Source organism: Andrena cerasifolii, chromosome 7, assembly GCF_050908995.1.
Source record: "Andrena cerasifolii isolate SP2316 chromosome 7, iyAndCera1_principal, whole genome shotgun sequence".
In the NCBI taxonomy this organism is placed as follows: domain Eukaryota; kingdom Metazoa; phylum Arthropoda; class Insecta; order Hymenoptera; family Andrenidae; genus Andrena; species Andrena cerasifolii.
Genome location: NC_135124.1, coordinates 12319430 through 12343277, shown reverse-complemented (window position 1 = coordinate 12343277; position 23848 = coordinate 12319430). Strand labels below are relative to the sequence as shown.

Sequence of the window (23848 nt, the reverse complement as noted above, 5' to 3'; positions counted from 1 at the left end):
CCATTTCTTGAGATTTGTAATCGTGGCTCGAGCGAGTTAGGGCGCATCCTTCGCGGTCGCTTCATCTTTCCAGAGCTTACCTTCGAAGTAGCTTACCACTTGTCAAGCGTAAATTTTTCTCACCCCCCGCAAAAGCATGCGAATTGTGCGAATTGCGCGGTGGTATTCTCTCTTACGAGAGGTGGAGCTCTTCCGGCTTCGCGACGCAGACAAGGTACGAGAACTAAGACGGAGTTGCTCCCTTTTGGAGAAAGGATCTCCTGTTTGGCCTCTGGCGAGGAGATTAAGCCCTCTGGCAGGAGATTTTCGCGCGTACTTGTCGGCGCGTTCAGCTCCGAAGGGTCGTTTAATCGTGCCGTCTCCTACCACTGATTGGCGAGTCCATTAAGAGCAGAGGAAAAAGAAAGGGAGGACAATTGCCGGGGATGAAAAGAAGGCCGGTTTTTCTTTGATTAAGACCGTACGGGAAAACTGCGTTGCTTATTGAGCACTTTTTATGAAAAATTCCTGAACTGGGAAAACGTCGGAGCGTATTCGTCCTCGCGATAACGCTAGCTCGAACTTTTCATCTGCATTTTGGCAGCATTTTTCACCAGGAAATACAAGTAATTTGGTTGGAAAAGACCCTTAGGTCGAAAATACTCTAATCCCGGTTTAAGCAGGGCTTCCGCGGAATTAAATGGAGGAGGGTAGCTGGAAGTGGGATATTTTTAGAGTAGCGTGCGCCGCGCCGCCCCGCGCCGATGCCAGCATAACGTAGCCCCCGATTTACGCATATTTCTGGTGCTATTTCCACACAGCTCGATCCTTCTTTTTCATTCGAAAGAAACAAGACATAGTCGTTTAGAAGAAGAGACACAGTCCCAAAGGAGGTATTAGGCCTGTTGAATCGGGGAGGGCCTGGGAGTCGAGTGTCTGATTGCCGTGTATCAGTTATCCGGCAGTAAGTTCATTAGTAAAGTGGTGCTCGAGTCAATTGCGGCAGGCTCAATTTGATTCGGTTTAGCCGACCGAATACGGTGGACACGACTCGAGTCGACGAGTACTGCGCTCTGGAAATGCAGGATGTTTGCCAGTGTCCTTCGAAATGCCCCGGTAATACGGGATTAAAGAAAAAGTTTATCGCCACGTGGAATGATCCCTTAAGAACCGTCTCGCGAAATCGCCGAGTTCACAGGAAATCCTCTCCCCTGCCTTCTTCCGTTGGACGTTCTTTCTGTAATGTTCGAACAGCCCGAGGATAGAGGATAATACGTTTCAAGAGAAATGCTGGGAAACAGAGTGACACGGGCGAAATGGAGTTGCTCTCAAAGAGTCGCGCGTTACACAGGGACGAGGGGTAATAGGATGCGTCCGCGTCGTCGTGGCAGCAGCGATACGGCGGAAGGGAAAGAAAGAGACGAAATGAAATTCGAACAATGACGAGAGGCGTTGCTCCAGGGAACAGAGGATGCCGCGGTTCTTTATCCTCTCGCGTCTCTCGATCCCTTTGCCTGATTCGCCGCTGAGAACCGGGGGATCAGTTGAAACGAATCCAGCCTCGGCGGCTTCAATTTCTCGTTCCTGCAATCTTTTGGGATACCGAGGCTGGAATTAGGGCACCGTGCACGAGCGCATAATCGTAACGGTGATTCCGATAAGCGGCCCGGATGAATGGAGGGATGAAGTTGACTGAAACGGAGTGACGCGCGGCACCGGTGCAAGAAGAAAGACGGGGAAACTGGATGGAAAAATGAAACGCACGAACCGCCCGGCGGAGAGCTGACACTGACAAATATCTTTTTCATCGATGGAAACGCGCGACAGCTGTCGCGGAACATGTCGTCCGATACTTCCGACGCGTCGCGCGGACGCAATTTGCGAATTGAGCGCGGTGATTAATGCAGCAAAAACGAGAACGCGTATCCGACTGAAAAGGATATTCTTTTCGCGCCTGTACGAAATATATATTTTCTAAGTAACGAGTGAACTTGAAACAACGAGAAACGAACGAACGAACAATGGAGCGCCGTCGATTCGCCACCCGAGGCCTTCTGTCATACGAGTACACCAGTTTTCGCTCGCATTGAATCGCGAGGGATTAAGCGCGATCGATATTTAATTCGCTCGGTAATCCTATTTAATTCGATGTCACTGTTTCGAGGTTGAAGCGACAGTGTTAGAATTGCTGGGATCGATCGGGTGTGCAGGCCCGAGCATACCCGTGTTAGTTTCCAACGATGGCGTTTTCTGGATTTGCAGTTTACGAATGAGAGTTTAGGAAGAGGGTCGAAGAGGATACCTGCCGGCTCGTCTAGTGGCGCCGGGTCGCAGAAAAGCGCTCTTTCGGAGGTACACGCTCGAAGAGAGAAAAACTGCAGAGCTACCCTGACTCGGCGGTGCGCAGATTCCTCGCTGGCTGTTCCTCCGCAAAACCGATACTCATCAGTCTGATGGCTCTCGCTTGATGCCTGCGCCCTGACGCGATGCCTGCCCTAACCAGCTGACGCGTATCCATCCACCGTGCATTATAATACAGTAGTCGACGAGCGAAATGTAGGTGCTCGTGTTCGGCGTTCGCCACCGCTTCTCCTCTTCACTGTCCAACCCCGCGAAAATATCGCAGCCGAACAGTAAACGCTATTCGTTTCAATTTTTCAGGATCCATCGAAATAATGGTAGCTTTTGGATCGCCTGCAAGTTGCCAGTCACACAGGCCTACGTGTCTACGTGAACTCGGCGCGCCTCGGTTTACCGCGAGACGAGTGGAAAAATCCGTGGTTTCCAGGAGCGTATGCAATAACCGCGAAGATGTAAGTAGGCCGCGGGTCTGAGCTCCGGTTTCATCGATCAGGCGTTTGAACGTCAGGAACGTCTGGAGATTAATAAGCCGCCGAGAGAATTCGCGCGGAGTGGATGACGCTTCGAGTAGAGATCGCGAAAGAATTGAAAGAGTCGCTTGTGTCGGCTAGGGGGTGAGAGGCCTCGAGTTACCTCCTGCCGAGCGAACCTAGAAGCCAGGAAAGTGGCGCAACGCTAGACTCGCCACGGAGTTTCGTCTTTCACCGCAAAACTGAGCCGAGAGGAAGCAAAGCCTGTCTCCGGGCTCGCCTTTAGAAATCGAAGCAGAGGCGCGGCGCGGTGGTTTCGCAACGAAACGGCGCGTCTCCGCGTTACCCTCTTCCTTTTCCGCGCCTTTCCATTCGCATCGGCCCCCATTGGCCCCTTAGTCGGACGCGCCTCTAAACTCTAGCGCCCTTACTTACAATTAGAGAACCAGCTGGGGGAGAAGGACGGGAAGCCGAGGCTTCCTCCATAGTCAATCTTCCACTCGATACCGTTGCAAGCATTGGCCAATTAACGTAATTGCGTTAGCCGGGCTCCTTCCTCTTCTCCCGGCGAGAAGGAACCTTCTCTCCGCTCGAACCGTGCGCGAGCTTTGATCGATACCAGCACCATCGCCACGACCAGCGGGACCAACGAATTGCCGCTGCTGTTCCTCCGAACAATTCGCGACGCCTCGAATTTCGATCGACTGGACCTGCGATCCGATTCGCGGAAGATTTGTCGCGGGGATCGTGGTGGACGGTTTAATACTTCATCTCGGATCAGACCGCGGCGCGGCTTAGCAGCGGATAATCGCGAGCAAGGATTTCTCGCTGGAAGAAGCGGGCGGATTAAGGACGCTCCACTCCGCGTTCTACCCACGGGACGAAGTCGATGCTCTGAAATTCCTCGAGCTCAACTATCGCTTTCCCGGTGTCTCTCGGTAAACGTTCGCTCCGAGACGAAAGCTTGGCCGTATCCGAGAACGAAGGCACAGAGATCCGCTACGCGCCTACAAGCACGCACCTACACTACTGCAGTTCTCCCCACTAATTCTACCCTGAGGGGTCGTCCTTAAATTACGTAAGGCTTTTTGGGGGAGGGGGTCGCGAATTTCTTACGTTTTCTTACAGAGGGTAGAGGGGAGTCATGTAGCGTCTTACGTAATATTTTTCAACCTAATTTTCAATAAATACAAATTCTATCATTAATGTTAGAGAAAAGTGGTTTTAGTTCAAATTTCACGAAACCGAGTTAAATGAATTAAATAAACCTTTGACAGAATTTTAGTAACTGAAAACATTAAATGTAGAAAATATTACGTCAGGAGGGAGTTGCAATATCAAATCATACGAATTCTTATACTGGGGGAGGGAGGGAGTACGAAATCTCTAAAATTACCCTTACGTAATTTAAGGACGGCCCCTTAGCAACGGGACGGTTCGACGCTCGGCTGGTTGCTCGCGGCTAGGCGCTAAAAACAGCTCCTTGCGCAGCCCTGCCTTAAGTGGAAGAGACCGTCGCGGACGGCAGGTTTCCGCGCCGTTCCGGAAACAATTTGCACGGGAACTCGGGCGGGGGAGCTTTAACGTCGTTCGATCGTAATTCGGTCGTGAGTTTTGCGGTGTCGCGCGAGTTTCGGGGTACATAAACGTTGGAGTGGTCGGTGATGTCGAGCGAGACGACGCGCGGAGCGGGAGGGCACGGTTAGGCTAAACGCGGAAATTAATTTCCGCGGTTGGAAAATTGCCATGGTATAGGTGTACGCCGCCGCCGGCCGGCACAGTATTGCCCCGCGAATCGTCGCGCGCACCTCCAACGCGCGTTCAACCAATTCCCGATCTTCCGGTTCCTTCCCACAGAAAGACGAGTTGGTTGTTGCGAAAAGGGGAAAAAGGGAAGAGACGCGCCACCGCCAATTCGCCCAACCCCTTCTTTCGCGAATCATCTGCGCGTTACGCTGCTCCTAATTGTAAGAACGAGCAGACCCGCGGAATTTTAACGAGTTTCCTGCGACTCGATATGAACGGGGTGTCGAGTGTAGGGTGTCTCGCCGCCGAGGTCCACGCCTCCGTCCTCAGTTATCAGGAATCTTTCATTCTTCTCTGGAAAACACCCTTTACCCCTATAGCTTCCTTCCGTGTCCCTGCGCAAAGTATACTTTGCAGCCTACATATATTTTAACGGCTCACCACCCTCTCATCTTCCAGGACGTTCCGAAGGGAAAGCAGACGTAGTCGCCGACAGTTGCACGCACGTCCCCCTCTGGCCTTCGTCGTCTTCTCGAGAAATTTACGGAAACAGTATCTGTCCGAGGCACTTGTTCCTCCTGCTGTTCTATTTGCTGCGCAGAATATTGGCGTTATATTAAATCTGGCGATGCCGGAAAGTGATTTATCGGTAGCCAGACGGATGGGAATTGGGAGGAAAGATGAGGCGAAAAGGATGAACGAATTGATAGATGGAGCAAGATTGGAGGAAAAAAGGAAGAGAATTTACAGGCGAACGGATGACGAGGGGCAGATCGTAGAGGAGGATCTGAAAGTCTCGTAAATTCTACTGCTGACGACAATTGGACGGTGGAAGCAGTGGTCGCGAGTGGCGCTGCCGATCTCGCCCCTTCTCGATCGCGAAAATGAAACTAGAATAGAATACGGTCGATCGGCGCGGCGGGGCGGTCGGAACATTGGAGTAGTAGTGTATTCTGTCGCGTTTCCGAGAGGCACGCATCGAAACTGGCTTTCCAAAGCCACTCACGTTCCACCGATACGATACGCTTTTTAAGTGCTTCCAGTTTCCATGCACGAGGGCCCGTCAGCGAATCGAATGCAGATATACGTACTTGAGAGTCGTATAAGAATCATTTTGCGGAGTCCACTCGTTGCATCGGGCATTGACCGCGGCGCAGTTTCGTTGTTCCATTTTCGATTCTTCGATCGCATAGGGGGGGCAATTGGGACGATGCATTCATTCCTCTTGTTAAATTGTTTAGGTGTCGGCTTGGTTTAGAAACACAATACAGGATCTGCGATAAACACCTACAATTAACTTTATTTTCTCAATCGATACTGTACACATGTCGGATATTACACTTAACAATTCACTGCATAGATGGACTTTACAAACAATCCGATATAAAATAGTCGCCTCTGCTGCATAGCTCTCGTATTAACGTACATACATAACTGTAGTAGCACATATATGGTACAACGAAGTTTTACCACGAAAACAAAACGATAGCCCTGTGGGAACCTTCGATTGCGTTACCCTCGAGCGATATTAGAGGAGCGACCGAAGGTATACCATAGAGCGCGATCAGCATCGCGCGCCGCGACGCGATCCAACCGACTGGACCGCGATTAGGAATTGTGGAGTATTTTATTGAAAGCATTGTAGGAAGTCTCCAAGTCGAAAATCAGTTGTCTAACTTGCGTGTCGGACAATTCGTCGGAAGCGGACATATTGTTCAGAGTATGCAACCACTCTGCAACCTTTTCTTTACCATCGAAATCGCTCGGCAGTATGCTGAGACGGTTCATGGTATCCATTAAATCTCTTAAATCTGGATGCAGCTGGTCCATCGCTTTGATCTCCAATCGTAGTTTGTCCATTAAGGTAATAAACAGAGAGACTATGTCCGCTATACACTTGGACGTATTGCCTTTGTCATCCTTTATCGTGATCGGCCTATCCTCCTTGATCCTTTCCAGGGCTGCTGGACAGTCCAAGCGAAAAGCTCTGGCAAATGCGTCTATCGTCGGAAACTGTTCGCTTTGCACCTAAAGGAAATGCAATGTGTGGTTCTGAGGCTATTTCTATACGCTTGTAGCTAACTTTAAATACCTGCTTGAAAGCCGCTCTGTACTGCACTAGCAATTTGCTGCAAGCAGCGGTGTATTCTTTTGGTGTGACGCAGTCCCTGATATAAGCTTTCTCTAGGTGTTGCAAAGTATTTACAACGGCGTACAAGTCTGCTTGGTTATCGTGCTTCTCCCTCTCCCTGGCATTCTTGTAGAGCTTCACTTCTTCGTAAAGTTCCGGTCGGTCTTGAGCAATTGACATTATTATTTATCGCACCAATGTTCTAAAACCAAAACATGCAAGCTACACATCAAACGTTGCGAGGTTAGGTGCTCCAATGCTGACAGACAGGCTGAACGAGATACGAGGAGCTAAGACAGTATGCATCTAATACTGATTAATGCGCGGAATTATAACTTGTAGCGTATATTGTAGTTTATACTAAATGACAGGTTGTGATTAAGTTTCGACATTGTATCGAGTGAGAGTGACGGGGATGACGCGACGAGCTAATCTGCTAATGGAAACTCGATGTTGATTTAATCGCTCACCTCTGTATTATGCACTATTTATATCTGAAAATTACGGGGCAGGTGAGAAAGTTGCGAAAAAATATCGGTACTCTGAAACACTGAATAAACTTTTCACAACACTGGTGTAAGGTGTAAATTGACACGTATCGGACAAAGCAACGGCTGCCATCTATAGGAAAAAATCTACCTCTACTTTATCCATCATGCACGAAACAATTAGAATCAGCGTACAAATTATTAACTTTCTCACTGGCACTCATGGTCCCCCTGGCTTTTGAGAAAAAATCGCTTATTTTTCAAAACTGATCTTTATTAAGTTTATACTAAAAAAAAGGGAATATTTTTAAATTTCGATTTAAATTTTTTAATTAAATTGGCACTATAAAATGGGTTAAAAAAAGCAAGAGGGGTATATTTTTCTTTATCATCATCCCAAAGTTGCTCCCCCATACAAATTTCGTTCGCTCGCAAGTGCTAGAAAATTTCCAAATAACAATAACCATTTTATTTTTTTAACAGATTTATTACGCTATTTTTACAGAAATAGATAACAATATTACCACAAAAACGATCTGTAGAAAGATGTGTTCCCATGATTGGAGAAACTAGATTAATCTCTTTCCTATGAGATTACATAATCAATTAAATAAATTTTTCTACTAACGATACTAGAAATATAGTAACTGACGAGCCAGCTCAATTAAAAACCGCTATTGTAGACGATTCCAACATGATAACGAGTAACGTAATGTAAATGAGATCTCGTCGGGGTAAATTTAAATTGCTAAATATACCGTAATTCATATCCCGCTAGTCGGTAAATAATTTCTCGATTACATCCGGTTTGTTGAGTCGATCTGTGCACGAAACAATCATATTTCCCGCACGGATACAAGCACAATCGTACTCTTTAACGACTGGCCGTTTAACACATTCTATACTTGTTTTACTTTCTTCAACATCCATTCTCCCTTTGTCAGATAGAATATTAAAGTACGTTACATTTAATATTGGTTCGTTACCGTCTAACACTTCCCATGGAGGAAAAATTTGTACTATATTTTTCGACTGCATTTCCAGTTTACCCACGATCTCGGGAACCGTCATGATCCTTATAAATCTAGAGGAATCACTCTTTTCTCTGTGGGGTAACAAATCGAATGGGTCTTCGATCACGCATCCTTCCATAAATTGTCTACTGAAGCGAACCACGCACGCGTGTACATAGACGGTAACACGCGGTAGAGTGGTGTTGTCCTTTATCACTTGCTTAATTTTGTGCCTCCATATACGTACAAACGATATTTCTCTATTAATCGCCGACTGCAATCTTTCAGACAAACTTCCCCTGCAAAACAAACAATAGGAGCATTTGTAATTGATTGTTCCAGCGGTAGCGGTAAACGGGTAGATAATAAAAATTACCTCTTCGGTTTCTTTCTTTTCTTGCCCGAATCTAATAGACTTAATTGCGCAAAAGTATCGGGATTGGTTCTTTGCGGCGACGAATTCGTATTAGTCAGAATTGCAGTTTGACTCGACCGATTATCTGTGAGATAGTTAACTTGCGACGAAATTTGCGAGATCTTTTGCGAAGGGCGCGAGTTGGAAACGGTAGATCCAACTTCCTCCGCTTTCGAGAAGAAAGTTCGATCGGAATCATTGTTGGACATTTGCGAGGATACAGACGCGGATTTAGGGGCAAGACGGAGTATGTCGTGCTTTAATCCACGACTACGAATTTCCCTGGTAGGAATAACATCGTCTTGCGTATCAGCATCTTCTATTCTATCGCTGAGCTCCTTGTCTGTATCACTGTTTATGTGTATATCTTTACATTCATCGTTATCTTCGTCGCTAGATTCTATTTCCATTTTCCCTGCATCTTTCACATCTTTCGGGCTGTCTTCGATATTTAACTTCGACCCCGACACCGACGAATCAGCTTCGATAGAATTCTCTAAAATTTTGGAATCTTTGCCAAGCAAGGGTTCTATGTTATCATATTCAAAACTCCTTTCCAATTTCTGTATCAGGGTACGTCGCTTCTGAGTACACATGATTTTGCATTTGCTTTCATGAACATTACCTAAATTACAGGACATCACAGAATTCATGTTTGTGTCTACGTAAGTACTTTCCATGGGTTTTCTCCATTTCCTTTTGTGAACATAGCGGTTTCTATCGAGAATAGGGGATGTATTTACATTCTGCGCCGTCGCGCATAGGGGCGAAGGACTAACATTTGGTTTGGTACAATTATTCTCTATTCGATTTAGGGCTTTTCTGTGGGTGCCTTCGTCTTTGAGCTTTCTTCGTCTCCTTTTGTAAGAGTAGACGTTTTTATCGAGCACAGGCGAGGTGTCGGCATTGGAAGCTGTAACACGAGTACTAGATTGAAAATTAAATAAATTTCTTCTGATGTTTTCTTTCCTATCATTAGCATCGCCTTTCGCACGTGTCGGGCTATGTACAGAGGAGTCAAATATCCGTTTATTACATCGATCTCTTCTGTTGTCTGAACACTCGCGTTCGATACTATTTGCAGAGATATTGTTTGAACTATCGTTTTCCCTGGTCCGTTTCCTTGTGTTACCAAAAATTGGAGATGTTTTGGAGCACTCAGTAAAGGATGAGCCCAGAATAGGCGAGGACGGAGACGACTCGTCCGATTCCAGAGCGGGAATACTGTGAGTTTCGATCCACTTGCGCACGAATTCACCCTTTTCCGTACGCGGTATTATCGCCACGTTCCGGTCGGTCATCAACGCTCCGTCTTTTTGCCCCTGAAACTCCTCGACCGCATTTAAGGTTAGAATCGTCTGTCCGAAATTCAGTCTTCTTACATGGCTCGGTTTCATCCACTCCTGGCCATCGTCTAGCCCAGACTTTCGCGACTTGTTATCGTTCATGTCGAACGTTTCATCGACGCATCGAAACGAAAGATTCGACGACAAAAGTCTCGCGACTGTTTATCGTGACATTCGTAAATCACGATTGATCACGCTATAACACGCTATAAAACGATACTTATGACCGCCATGCCTATGTTGCCATGGAAATGCGCGCAGAACAGCGCGACATGGAAACAGCCCTTACTCTTTGAACGTTTCGCGCCCCTTTTATCCGCTGTTTGTCGTTGTCCGAGTGGTAGGAGACGAAAGATGCGCAAAATGTATGTAATTAAATGGTTGCGATCGAGGTAGTAAATGTCCCGCTGTAATTTAGGCGCCTGAACATGATGATTATCACGTTTCAATGCAAGTCCGTTGGAAGAAGGTTGTCGGCGAACTGGTTCGTAACGGTTTTAGAGATTTTTGGAGATTTAAGCCGGGAATCCACCGGGAAGCTAAGTTAAGCTAAGCTAAGCTAAGCTATGCTACGCGATGCTATGTTTTAACGCAGCTTTTGGTGGAAACGGTTCCATAAGAATGTATTGAAGATATTTTTTTTTAAAACTTAGCATGGCATAGCATAGCATAGCATAGCATCATAGAATAGTATAGCATAGCATAGCATAGCATAGCAAAGCATAGCAAAACATAGCATAGCATAGCATAGCATAGCATAGCATAGCATATTATAGCATAGCATAGCATAGCATAGCATAGCATAGCATAGCATAGCATATTATAGCATAGCATAGCATATTATAGCATAGCATAGCATATCATATCAGAGCATAGCATAGAATAGCACAGCATAGCATAGCATATCAGAGCATAGCATAGCATAGCATAGCATAGCATAGCATAGCATAGCATAGCATAGCATAGCATAGCATAGCATAGCATATTATAGCATAGCATAGCATATTATAGCATAGCATAGCATATCATATCAGAGCATAGCATAGAATAGCACAGCATAGCATAGCATAGCATACCATAGCATAGCATAGAATAGCATAGCATAGCATAGCATAGCATAGCATAGCATAGCATAGCATAGCATAGCATAGCATAGCATAGCATAGCATAGCATAGCATAGCATATCAGAGCATAGCATAACATAGCATAGCATAGCATAGTATTACATAGCATAGCTTAGCTTCCCGGTGGATTCCCGGCTTTAAGTAGTTATCGAAGGCGCAAGTTATAGCGACGAAGCTTACATTTGGACGCGACGAGGTGATTACGAGGAGGTTAGAAGGCATAGCTGGAGGTAGAGAGTAGAATTGGAGCGGATCGCGGGGAGGGGCGAAGAAAGGGTCTGCGGGACGGTGGCGGCCCGGCGGCGTTGAAGTCTGAATCGGTGAGAGAGGTCCGGTTGATGCACGCCTAACAATTACCGGGCGGCGAGTGTCGAGGAACCCCCTTTTATATTAATAGTCGAGATAGTAGTCGAGCGTGTAGAGCGATAGGAGAGCGGTGATCGAAACGGGGCGGAGGGTAAGGGATAATCTCCCGGAGGATCGTGGAGGGAAGCACGTACGAGGCTTTACACGCGAAGAGGAGAGTCGGTCTCTCGGTCGAGAGGGACCGAGAGAGAAGGGAATAGATTGAAGAGAAGTTCGAGGGGGACAGAGGCGAGGGAGCGAGCGAGCGAGCAAGGGGGACGTTCGAAACGAACGATAGATAGGAGGACAGTATACCGTGAACGGACCCCTTGTATCCGCGGTTGCTTCAGTTTCATTTCGCGATGGAGACTACTTGCTCCTTCTAGAGTGGTAGCTGCCGGTCTGTTCTTCAAGGAGAGGGAGTGAGGGCGCGAGGGCGTGAGGGCGCGAGGGGGAGTGGGAGGCTGAGGGAGAGCTAGCGAACGAAATAGGCAAAGAGGGAGCGAGGAGTTTGTGCGCGCGCGGGAAATATCGTGGACGTGGACAAAAAAAAAAAAAAAAAAAAGAAATCCCAAGGTACCTACACTGCCTATCGGTGAGGGAACGAGCATAGCTGGCAGAGCGAAGCACAAGGGGATGACGGAGGGTGCCGGGAGCGTCGCAGGATCGTGTCCGAGTCGCAAATACAATACCTACCGAGCTGTACCTAATTGAACCGAGCGGATACGCGTTGCTTAAATCGTGGGATCCCAGGCTCGAGCGGGCGGCGCGTCGCGTCGCCGCGGAACCGGAAGAGAACGTTCCCTTTCCGGAACACGGCGGGTAGTGCGAGCCGATCGGAAGGCCCGAGAATACACTTGTACTTGGTGACGGTGCGACGGTGGAAGGTGGGCGGATGCCAGCAAATTGTAGCAAAGTTATCGTGTCCGCGACGCAACGTGCCCCGAGGTGTTGTTGCCAGACGCCCTAGACGGATACACGCGCCGCGCCGCGCCGCTACTATCATCACCTCGCGCGACCCACCAGCCAGGGTGCTGCCTCCAGCGCGCCGCGGTCCCTCCGGGGGTCGATTTTAACCGCGGTCCCGTCTTGGAGAGGAGCCGATTGGTAAGATTTCCATCGACGGAGCTCTTTTCACGAGGCAGACCCAGAGAGTGAGAGAGAGAGGGAGAGGGAGAGAGAGAGAGGGGAGGCGAGAGATTGCGGAAGTTTGTGCTTGCGGCTGGTACGACGAAACGCGAAGCAACGGGTCAAGAGTTAAGCGCAAGGGGAAGCGAGTTAATATCGATTGAGATCAAGTTAAGAGTTTCCATCGCGCCGCAGAGCAACTGCGACTGGTTGCTCGCGACTAGGGAAACAGAGGCGCGAGGGGGTGGCCAGGATTTCGTCCCGAGCGCGTGATAAATCTTGTTGTTTAACCGCACCGGTAGCTGAAACGTTGAGCCGTAAAATATACAGCCGTCGCGTTAACTCTGCCGTCTCGCGGGCATTATCGCGCTTCACCGTGGCGAAAACAAATTGTTTACAGCATCACCTTGTCGCGCGGCTAATGAGTTTTTCGTGGAACGGCGACAGGTAGACGAAGCGGGGAAAAGTCGCCTTCCCGATGGCAGATGGGACGAGGAAACGCGGAAGGAGGAGCGCTAGAACCGTGACGGAGACTAGATTAACGCGGGTGACACGCGAATAGTTGCTATTGCCCGAGCGAAATCATTAGATGGGTTTGTTCTCTCGTTACGTAAAATTGATTGGCCGGAAACGGTGGAAAAGAAGGAACGGGCTTGCCTCTCTCGCGATCGGAATCAGAGGAAGCGAGCGCGATCGGCGAATGGGACGGCGTGCGAAGCGGGATGACGTTGTTTGCACTAGTGACGTCACTCGTAATTTGTAACGAGCTTAGAGAGGCTCGCGAATGCACGCACGCACGCATCCAGCACTCGCGTGCTCCAGGCTGTAGGTTCCGGAATCAGGGACGCGGATTTATGCTCTGCGCGAGGAATAATGGACGATCAGCGTCGCGGTTTAGAGAGGTTCCTCCTGAGAGACAAGGAGGAATCGTATGCGGCCGCGTTAATATCGTCGGTTCCGTGACCGTTTCAATTTGTAGCTTCGGGGCCGAGCCGAGCCGAAAGGAGGAACGTGTGCGGCGAGGTCAGCGCGGACTCCGCGCGATCACGAAGGGACGGTGACGGTGACGGGGACTCGTTGCAGAGCGGTTTTCTCCGGCAGCTTAGAAAGATACAAAGTCGAAAGGAGCTCGAAGCATAACGAAGGCCGAGACTCTCCACGTCTGATCTCCGTCTCTCGTTTCTGCAATCTTCCTAGCTGGCTGTCGCGTGGACGGGTAAATTGTCCAGACGTTCTCGCGTCCGCCAGTTTCCGGCGTTTCCTCGCGGTTTACGCTGCGACGCGGTGCGGACTGCGGCGCGGCGCATGTATTTCGTTGGCGTCGCGACATCCGCAGCCATCCGCAGCAATCCGCTCGAATAGCATCGCGATCGGATATTAGGGGGGTTTTGCGCCTTGTCGGCCCGAAAAATAGGTAATTCTTTGTGAATTTTTTCTAGAAAAACGGGTGGACAAATTAATCTCAGGCTTGGCAGGCTGTTTTATCATATCTTGAAGTATTGTTTTGAATTTTTGTGCGGCAGTGGGAAAAGAAACATGGTAGATACGAAAGGAGAGTTGAAACATAATTGGGTCGTCCTGGCGGTGACGAAAAGTACTGTAAGGTTTGTCCGAAACACGAAAAAGAAAAGAGGTTTGTAATGGATATGAATGCGGCTATCGGTGGTAGTAGATTTATTAATTAATATAAGAAAATGTTCAAATGGCAGGCTTTTGAAGAAGGCGAAGCGTCGGGATTTGAGTGTGAAACAGGCTTTGCCGCAAAATCGGGAAAACTTCTTTAAATAAAAAAGGGACGGTGATAGATGCGGTAATAAATCTACTACCACCGATAGCCACATTCATATAGATTAAGAATCTATTTTCTTTTTTGCGTTTCGGATAAACCTTACAGTACTTTTCGTCAACGCGAGGACCACCCGATTATTTTTCAACGATCTTTTTCTATCTGCCATGTTTTTCTTTTCACTGTCACACAAAAATTCAGAACAATAGTTCAAGATATGATAAAACAGCCTGCCAAACCTCAAATTAATTTGTCGAACCGTTTTTGTAGAAAAAATTCGCAAAGAATTACCTATTTTTCGGGCCAACAAGTCGCAAACCCCCCTTAAGCTTATTATCGGAAAACAGATAGGATTCTCCTGCTGATCTCTCGTCGAATCGCTTCTTTCTCTTCCCCTCTCGGTCTACCGTCCCTGTCGCGGCGATCGCGTCTCGAAGCTTTCGTTCCGACGGATCGAATCGTGGATCGAATCGCGCGAACTTTCCAGAGAAGCTGCGCGGGGCAGGGTTGCTGGTCGCCGATTACGGTGACGCGTTGATCGGCGTGACGGCGGGAAAGACGTCGGCGGAGACGATAACAACGGCGACGGCGACGGCAACGGCAACGGCGAAGAGAACAGGGACTGCGGAGAGGTGGAGGGACACCGTCGAAAACGATGTTCGGGAGGATCGGAAGAGAGGAGGTGTTCTCCGGCAATGGCTAATGGCAGCCGGCGCTATGCTCGCGGCATATAAGAACGCGCGAAGACGTGCGTTCGCCGCGCTTTACGCGATTCCGAATTCGAAGCTGCAGGTTGCGTTCGCGTCGCCTAGTCGGGATAATAGAGTCGCGCCGAATAGAAGAAGGAGAGTATCACGGGACGGGAATCGCGAATCAAGCAGCGAGCGGACTTGAGTGCTCGCGATCGAGGACAAATCATCGAGAGCCAAGCTGATCGGTCTTTTCCCAAACTCTTAGTGTTCGACGTAACGTATCGTAGCGTATCGTAGGGTATCGTAACGTATCGTAGCGTATCGTAACGTATCGTAACGTATCGTAACGTATCGTAACGTATCGCAACGTATCGTAACGTATCGTAACGTATCGTAACGTATCGTAGCGTATCGTAACGTAGCGTAACGTATCGTAACGTAGCGTAACGTATCGTAACGTAGCGTAACGTAGCGTAGCGGAACGGAACGCGGCGTGGCCGTGGTCGCGATCGAACCGGGGGGATTCGCAGGACAAGTGTCGAATCGTCGCGTCGGTGGTGGATTTCCCGGGAGAGTTTAAAAGTCGACGTTGATGCTCTGGAGGAGGAGCCGCGGCGGACATGCCGCGTGATTCGAGGGTGCATCGTCGTCGGGTAACCGTCGCATCGCGGATCGTGTGGTTGGAACGTGGCGGGCCGTGAACGCCGGAAACATGAGCTCTATCGACTTCGACGAGGTGCTGGTTCACGTGGGCGAGAAGGGCAAATACCAGAACATCATGTACTACCTTCTCTGTATACCCGCCACTCTTCCCGCCGCTTTCCTCGCGTTCTCGCAAGTGAGTCGCATGTCGTACTGCTTCTGCCAACCGCGACGATCACCAGCAACAGAGAGGACTTTCTTTTTTTTTCTTTTTTTGCGATCTGATCGGCAGGTATTCGTTAGCGCGTCGCCGGAACACTGGTGCAGAGTCCCGGAGCTGGAGAATCTGACCGAGCTGATGACGCTGGAGGAAAGGAAGGCGCTCTCTCTGCCGTACGTCGCGAAACCGGACGGGAAGCTAAAGTACTCGAAGTGCACGATGTACGACGTCAACTACACGGCGATCATCGAGTCGTGGCTCGGACGGCCGCTCCTCCAGAACGTGACGGACGAGTCGGTGTATCGGCTGAGGGGTCGATTGCCACCGGCACCGGTCGGTAACCCCGACTGGCCGGTGAGCCAGTGCCGGCACGGCTGGATCTACGACCGCCGAGACTACGACAGCACCCTCGTAACCGAGGTAAACACGACTTTCTCTCTTCCTTCCTAGCAGCAGAAACCAAGTCTCCCGTAATCGCTCACGTACGTCGACGCCGCGAGAATTCCATGCCCCGGTTAGGTAGGATCCGGGTGTTCGCAGCGTTATGGAAAGGGTCGAATGTAAATCGGTCGCGGCCAAGTGGGTCGTCGCGTGGAGCGCGCCAGCGTTCCAGCGCTCTTTCGTACAATCCTCCTACGCGCTAATCTGTCTCCGCACGAATTTCACGTCGGGCCGTCCAGCCGACGCGACGAGTCGCGTTTCACGGGGCAATTCGCCTTGGCCTTTGTCGCGTCGTCCCGGCCGATTCGCGTTAACGTCGCGTCGGTCACCAGGCCGGTCCCGTTCGCGGAACCGAGCGGGCGAGCGCGTGCGTGCCCGTGCCCCGTGTGCCAGCACGCGCGGCTCTCGCGTCCTCGTGGATCCTCAGCGTTAACATCCTTCCTCGGGCCGCTGCGGGCGGCCGGGTGTCGTGGAAACGGCACCGAGATAGAAACCCCGACTGGATTCGTCGCTTCATCGCGTCGAATCCCGCGACTTTCTTGGACAGGCTCGGCGAGGACGCGACAGTCGCCAGCAGCTGACCAACATTCCACGCGCGCGTTCCAGCGCGATCACGCGGCAGTCTTGCTGGCGTCCATTAGCGCGTTATTAAATTGCCGCAATTAGAAAACGCGGTAAGCTTGTTGTCGCAACGAGGATCCGTAACTGGCGGGGTCGAGGATCTAGATCTAGGTGCATGATTCTCGTTTCTCTTAAATAGTAGCGACGCGTGCGGCGACCGGCAGGCTGGATCTGTCAAGCGCAGTTTTCCCGACGGTCGCGTGCTCGCTCGCGGGCGAATCGTTGCTCGGGCCCGAACGGAAACGGATCGGATATCCAGGTGAAGATGGTTGACGAGCGACCGAGTGACTAACCGATAGTTTGCGGTACTCTGGTGGCGTCAGCAATTGCCGACCAATTTACCTACCCCCGCATCCGGTCATGCGATCTGTCGCATCAAACGCCTCGTACAAACTGCCGGCTCTCTGCTCCTACGGAGGGTATGTGTCCGCGCCTCGACGCGCGTGTACGCGCTCCCGCGTCCGCATTTCGTCCAGTGACGCAAACAACGCTCGACCGAATTCGTGATCGCCAGCCGTAACCCTCCGCCTCTGGCTCGCACTCCGTCCGTCAATCTTCCCCGCCAGACTTTCCACGCGGCCGTCCAACATCGCCACCTCGATTCTCGATTCCCATCCCCATCCGCTCGCGGAAACTTGAAAAACACCTATGCCAATATCGCGTTACCTAATTCTCGCTCGCTCTCCGTCTCTCTAGATCTCTCTCGTTCTCTCTCCTCCTTGCCCACCGTGCACTCTTCGCTCTCCGCCCCCCCCTACCCACTTTCTCCCTTCCCCCCTTTCCTCCGCTCGGTCCGCCAATGCTCGCGAGGGTTCTATCAATGCGGAGGGTGTGCGCGCCGCGTATTTACACGCTCCGGATTTACGCAGACCCGTGACGCACAGAGTCATCGAGGCAAATCCTGTCCTTCCGTTTTCCGTTCTTTATCGCCGTCGCTTTCTACCGCGCGAACCCGGCTCGTGGGACGACTGCGATCGCCTCGGCCGTCGCTTTCCCGCGGTCAAGAAACCGATCTAGGAAATACAGTAGGAGGATAGAGTTCCCCAATCGGCTCAGCAGATCGGCGGCTATATTGAGAGGGGCGACGGGGATATGCGGCGCGATTAAGTCCGAAAGAAGACCACGAGAAGTGGCTGTCCGGCAGCGGTGTCGCGGAGACAGAAAACGGTCATCCTAAATCGCGGTCGGACGCGGAGCGGCGCCCGACGCCCACGCTGTCTCCGGTGCCTCGCACCCGTTGCCTCGCGCCTACTCGACCCGAGGCGTTCCTGGACGCGCGGAAGTACCCGGCAATTCCAGCGGGGCGGATGTCCGGGAGCCGGGAAACTCGCTTGGGTGCCGCTCAGATCCGAGAAACCCCAAGGATCGAAGCTCCGCCGGTCGATCGAGCTGAATCGCGGCCATATCAATGTCGTTTTCAAAGTATGTCAGGGTGATAAAATATGCGCGCGTCGTTAACGTCCTACGGGCGCGTGCACTGCCCTTGACAATAACTCGACGGCGTCACAGAGTGCTCCTGTATTTTCATGCAATTTACCTTTTGCGTTTCACGCAGACATCAAAAGTCCGTGAGTGGCAATTTGCTTAAATCAAACTTCGTGTTCAACCCATTAACGCCCACGCGGCGCGGTGCGGCGGGCTTTATTCGCCGAGGTTGATCGGCCCTCGATCAGCGTTTTCTTTGCTCGGGCATGTTTGCCGACATGGAACGGCATTTTCTTCCGCGCGATGTAGGCAGCCTCTTAGCCGTCGGCTCTGCGGATTTTCGAAGGCTGCGCGGCCGTGGGACGGCTGGAGGCAGGATCCACTTGGCTAGCAGATTCGTGTTCCTTTGATTGCCGCTTGACGGAGGCGGTAATGAGCGACGCTCGATGACGTTACGTGGGAATCGGCACCGCGGCCCGGGAATACTTGCGGACGTGTGCGCAATATATTCGCAGAGGATTCCAGCGCGAATGCACGCTAGGGTGGACCTTAGCTACTCTTGGCGACGATTTTTGTTGGGCTAGTAAAATAATTCTTGTGAAAGATGAGGTTCGTCGGATAGGAGGAAGACGTGGCGCATTCGCGTTGTAGTTGCAATAAATGTGAGATTTTGTGCGAACAAAATTTCCTTGAGGGGTTAAATACCGTCAGGGGTTAGAAAAAGAATCGATTCTTTGGGAATTTATTTGGGGAAGTAGATGCGTGTTTTTGTATTCAGATGAGGGACACTTTAATAGGTTATTATATTATGTTTTGGTATAGAAATGTTTAGTTATTGCATAATTACAACTGATTTCCCGGAAGCTGTTTTTAGAAACACGTTTTGCGGTGACCAATATTATACGGAACTGGGTTATCTGAAATAAAAAAACGAGGAGATTTAGTTAGTACAATAGTTTATCTAGAATTTAATCGTTCCGTTTCATAAAATATTAATCTGGGATAAAATGGCAGATGTTTAAAGTGAAATGATCGACTTTCATAGAAAGAAACACTTGTTTTTCCTCCATAAAATAAAAACTATGCATTAGAGAAACAAATGCTTCGATTAAAGACTAGATTTGAATGTCTAGAAAAAACCTACAAAGTTTCAGAAAGATTGGCGACGCGATTTTGAAGAATCTAATTTAGTAAAAATTAGTTTCGCGATAGTCTGAAATTTATTCATTTGAGACCAGGATCCTTGGAAACAAGACACCGTTGTCCTTGTTTCGAATCACTCTAAAAACCCCCAGCGCTGCGTTCCAATCGGTGAGTCCGGGTTCGCGGTGTTCCCCTATAAGTATTTTTCAACGCCTGTTCAGTGTTGAACGTTGCAGGCACGTGATATTTCGGTGTGGCTACGGGTCAGTTAGTGTAAAACAGTCTTAAATATTTCATACAAATGAAACTTGGGTTAGCAAAAAATTAGGTACGTCATGGTCGTGAAAACATAAAATATTTAATTGAAAATTTCAGAAACACGCCACTCTTTACGCTTGTAACTTCTATTTACAAACTTGGCACGCGACGCGCCACGTCTTCCCGACGCTGAATCGTCCTGAAATTTTGCGCAAGTTGTTTTTTCACGAAACGGAGAGAAAAATTATGCGACGGCTTGCGAAAAAAAGTTACGGTCGATAAATAACGCACACCGTGTACGCGCCTGTTATTACATCAATGCTATTCCAGCGCGATGGGGGTGGGTAAAAAGGTGGAGGAAACGGCAGAGAAGCTATCAGATCGTTGCTGAAAGTTCGGCACCGATATCAGTTTTTTTTTTCGCACTGGTTATTATCTTTATGCGCAGCGTGTCGTCCGTGCGACTCGCGTATTTGCGCGGAGATGAATAAGATTTATCGGTGAATTTTGGGCGCACGTTCGTTATCGGTCGCGCCTCCTCGCCCCTCGCCCCGCGGCCGTTCTTCAAATGGAAATATCTCGCTCGGCTGCGCGCGGCCGGTTCGCGAAAAAGTTTCCGCTCGCGAAGCGATTAGAATTGGCCGGGCTGGACGCGTCGTCGTGGCCACGCTTACGCACCGCGCGTATGCACAAGGGAGGAAGATAAACGACGTAACCGGAGCAATGACTTGTCCATAATGGGGCGATATATCGCCCGCAGTGTTGTTGCATCGTTGCACGTCAGATACTCGCAATCTCGGCTCGCTTCGCCAGAATCGCCGCATCGTCTCTATGCGGTCGACCGACGACCGACCGACAAAAACCACTATGCAAGCTTTGGAGATTGAAGGGCCGCGAGTTTTTCGGCGATGCCGATTAGAACAACTGGCTGGCCGGGCAGGACGTATCGTTTTAATGGCATTCTGCATCCACATAGCTAGACTTGGTATGCGACAACAGCTGGTGGCCTTCCACCTCTACGACTTTCTTCTACGTCGGTAGCCTGTTCGGGAACGTGGTGTTCGGCTGGATCGCCGACAAATGGGGCAGAAGGACCGCTTTCTTCGCGATACTGTTCCTCGAGGTGATATTCTCGATCGCCACCAGCTTCAGCCCCAACTACGTGATTTACACGGCCCTCAGGACCGTGAACGGTCTGTTCTTTCCTGCGATCTATCAGATACCGTTCATACTGGGTAAGCAGCGAAGGGGGTAGCTGTGGGCGGTGTTAACGGGCGCCGAGGTAACGCAACTGTCTGTTTCAGCCCTGGAACTGATGGGCCCGAGGTACAGAACGTTCGCTGGCATGGTGATCTGCATGTTCTTCGCGTCGGCGATGTCTCTCCTAGCCTTGCTGGTAACTAGAATACCTATGTACATCGTGGCGTAGACGCCTAACGCGACGCGACGCTTCTAGACTCCGTAAACGCTAACTCCTTGTCGCCCTGTTCGCAGGGTTACTTGCTGAGGCACTGGTTCGCTCTGTCGTTGGCCACCTCGGTCCCGTTCGTCCTCCTGTTCAGTTACTACTGGATCATCCCCGAGTCGCCCAGATGGCTTCTCAGCAAAAACAGGATAGACGAGGCGGAGGTGATCGTGCAGCGCATGGCCAGGATCAATGGGAAAACGGTGCCGAGCAATTTTCTGAGGAAAATGGAGGTAACGTTGCGTGCCGAGCCCATTACAGTTTACCTACTGCCTTAGGAGCAGCGCTGAGCGCGCTGACTAGGGCAGATCCCGAACCCGGGAATTCAGAGAATTCTGAGATTTTGCGAATACGTAGAGGATTCCCGGCTGATTAAAACGCAACTTTTGTTTGCTGCTCAAATTCACTCTGAGGAGGTGAAATTCACCCCCTAATTTCCAGTTATTTTCCGATTTTGCGTCGTAACTCGCGAACTGTAAGAACTGTACGTTACCAAATGATAGTCCTAATTAAAAGAAGTAATATTCGTCTTGAAACTTTTTTTCCATCCCTTACAGATTGCGAGTTACGAAATAAAATCGGAAAACAGCTGATTTTTCAGGGGTTAATTTCAACCCCTTAGAGCGAATTTGGGCAGCAAAGAAAAATTGCGTTGTGACTAGGAGGAAGTCCTCTACATATTCACGAAGTTTCAGATTTTTTCTCGAATTTTCGGGATCTTCCCTTGCGAAAGACTCAATTGGAGTGAAAATGGCTGGTCGCGGGTAATTCCAGGTGGAGATTCTGAGGAGGCAGGGGATCGCCTGTAACGGGACCAACTCCGGGGACAACGAGTCTGCCGACACGGATCTGCCGGAGGACAGGTCACCGCCACCGGCAGCCACCCCGATGGATCTGGTTCGCAACCCCAACATCAGGAAGAAGTTCTTCATCCTGGCGTTCGACTGGGTGGCGAACGCGGTCGTGTACAACGGGCTGTCGTACAACGCCACGAACCTGGGGGTCTCGGATTATCTGGCGTTCTTCATCGGTAAAGCTACTACATTGGCCTTGAGGCTCGTCGTTCTCGTATGTTTACGAGCCACGTGCTGCGCGTGACCGCCTGTAACGCATACGTAATGCAACGCGCGCAGCTTCCGCGCCAAGTAGCGTGCGCTGTTCTTTCGGAAATCTTCAACAATGGAATTTGTCGCAGGTGGCCTCGTGGAGATACCGTCTTACGTCATCACTTGGTACGCGATGGATCGACTCGGCAGAAGATGGGTCCTGTGTCTAACTATGCTTCTGGGTGGCGTGGCCTGCGTCTCTTGCATGTTTGTTCCCGAAGGTGCGAGTTTAGACTTTCGACAGAAAGTCTAGAGCAGGCCTGTCCAGCATTTGTAAGTTGTGTAATTAATTACACATTATTTTCTGTAATCGTTCATTTAGATAGCTGACAAATCCAAGTGGTCAACTACCTAAACGAACGATTACAGAAAATAATGTGTAATTAATTACACAATTACAGTATAATCGTAATTTGCAATTTGTAATTAGATTACATTTTGCCCAACTCCGCTCTTGAGGGGCGCGAAGGGCCTGGCTCGGTGCCCTCAAGAGCGAAGAGCAACTCGCGGTTGCTCGCGCGAGCAAATCCCTGGACAGGCCTGGTCTAGAGTGGGGCGATCGCCCTACCAAGGCGATCCAGAATCGTACACGCGTTGCGCCTCTGTCGTAGCAGACGCGGTCTGGGTGACGGTGTGCCTGGCGATGATCGGGAAATTTGGTATCGCCGCCTCGTTCGCCGTCTTCTACGTGTTTGTCGGGGAACTGCTGCCGACCGTGCTGAGGTCCCAGGCGATGGGCATCGCCTCGTTCATCGCGGGCATCGGTCTGCTCGCGTTCCCCTACATCGTCCATCTGGCCGTCTACTCGAGAGTCCTTCCTCTGATCATAATGGGCACGCTGAGCGTAGCGGGCGCGCTCACGTCGATCTTCCTGCCGGAGACACTCAACATTCACCTGCCGCAGACAATCGAGGAGGGCGAACTGTTCGGGGCCGACTTCAAGCTCTGGTCCTGCCCGACCTTGCCGAAGTGAGTTCTCAGCTTTCTCTGTTAAATCGCCGTCGGGAAGACACGAAGCCACGAATACCGTCGCGTTTCAGGAAGGGCAAGGACTCGGACGAGAAGCACGAATCCCTGCCGCTGAGGTTCCTGGTGAACGGCAGGCCAGGGAATCCCTCCTCACCGTCCAAGTCGCAGGACCTAGACGCCGGCGGCCAGGAGGCTGCTGGGAACTCTGTGTTCGAGGAGAAGGAGGATGTCGCCGAGGGGGATGAAAAGTGCGCGGAAGTGTTGGTCGACGTTGAATTGAGAAGGACGCAATGAATCCGCCCTCTGCGACTTTGTATCATAATTTCATAATTATCAGTATAGACACGCATCTTATTGATCTTGTTCGTTCATTGCGACGTACTTTCCGCGCTGAGACACTTGTCCTCAGCGTGACACACACGTTCGACGTTCTCGTTTTCTCTTATTCTCTCTCTCTCTCTCTTTCTTTCTCTCTCGCGATCGCGAGAGTCGTTTGCTACAGGGTATTCCAACGTAACGGTAACCGGGATAAT

The 23848-nt window shown here is 50.2% G+C and overlaps 3 protein-coding genes across 9 annotated transcripts in view; 2 read left to right on the top strand and 1 right to left on the bottom strand.

Moving 5' to 3' along the window:
• Positions 1-6022, top strand: part of Trim9 (E3 ubiquitin-protein ligase Trim9) — a 32191-nt gene extending 26169 nt beyond the window's left edge. Inside the window, exon 10 of the transcript XR_013086024.1 lies at positions 5016-6022. The gene's annotated coding sequence lies outside the window, so the exon portion shown is untranslated. The remainder of the gene's footprint in view (positions 1-5015) is intronic.
• Positions 5832-12553, bottom strand: Vps28 (vacuolar protein sorting 28). Of its 3 annotated transcripts, XM_076816678.1 has the most exons (4): positions 8565-10169; positions 8224-8487; positions 6649-6874; positions 5832-6584 (listed from the first exon to the last, which is right to left on the bottom strand). In XM_076816678.1, exons 1-4 carry the CDS (start codon positions 10049-10051, stop codon positions 6165-6167), a joined length of 2397 nt encoding a protein of 798 aa, XP_076672793.1. In that variant the 5' UTR covers positions 10052-10169; the 3' UTR covers positions 5832-6164. The 3 variants fall into 3 exon arrangements, with proteins under 3 accessions (XP_076672793.1, XP_076672792.1, XP_076672791.1); XM_076816677.1 differs by lacking the exons at positions 8224-8487; positions 8565-10169 and adding an exon at positions 12443-12553 and having other exon boundaries at positions 6649-6889; XM_076816676.1 differs by lacking the exons at positions 8224-8487; positions 8565-10169 and adding an exon at positions 7158-7313 and having other exon boundaries at positions 6649-6889.
• LOC143371442 (organic cation transporter 1) lies at positions 12020-23828 on the top strand. 5 transcript variants are annotated; one of them, XM_076816623.1, is made up of 11 exons: positions 12020-12526; positions 14821-15303; positions 15433-15863; positions 15960-16307; positions 20752-21010; positions 21080-21171; positions 21270-21473; positions 22015-22270; positions 22436-22567; positions 22958-23315; positions 23387-23828. In XM_076816623.1, exons 3-11 carry the CDS (start codon positions 15738-15740, stop codon positions 23607-23609), a joined length of 1998 nt encoding a protein of 665 aa, XP_076672738.1. In that variant the 5' UTR covers positions 12020-12526; positions 14821-15303; positions 15433-15737; the 3' UTR covers positions 23610-23828. The 5 variants fall into 5 exon arrangements, with proteins under 5 accessions (XP_076672738.1, XP_076672737.1, XP_076672739.1 ...); XM_076816622.1 differs by having other exon boundaries at positions 14821-15308; positions 15468-15863; XM_076816624.1 differs by having other exon boundaries at positions 14821-15308.
• The last annotated feature ends 20 nt before the right edge of the window (positions 23829-23848 follow it).

Bases quoted from the DNA above. Each gene is read 5' to 3' on its own strand.
- Vps28 (XM_076816678.1), bottom strand. From the start codon at position 10,051: ATGAACGATAACAAGTCGCGAAAGTCTGGGCTAGACGATGGCCAGGAG. The intron at 8,488-8,564 runs GTAATTTTTATT...TTTGTTTTGCAG, and splicing joins AAAAGAAAGAAACCGAAGAG to GGGAAGTTTGTCTGAAAGAT. The intron at 6,875-8,223 runs TAAACTGGAAAT...ATTGGTGCGATA, and splicing joins ACGGTTCCCGAGATCGTGGG to AATAATAATGTCAATTGCTC.
- LOC143371442 (XM_076816623.1), top strand. From the start codon at position 15,738: ATGAGCTCTATCGACTTCGACGAGGTGCTGGTTCACGTGGGCGAGAAG. The intron at 22,568-22,957 runs GTGCGAGTTTAG...CCTCTGTCGTAG, and splicing joins TTGCATGTTTGTTCCCGAAG to CAGACGCGGTCTGGGTGACG. The intron at 23,316-23,386 runs GTGAGTTCTCAG...GTCGCGTTTCAG, and splicing joins TCCTGCCCGACCTTGCCGAA to GAAGGGCAAGGACTCGGACG.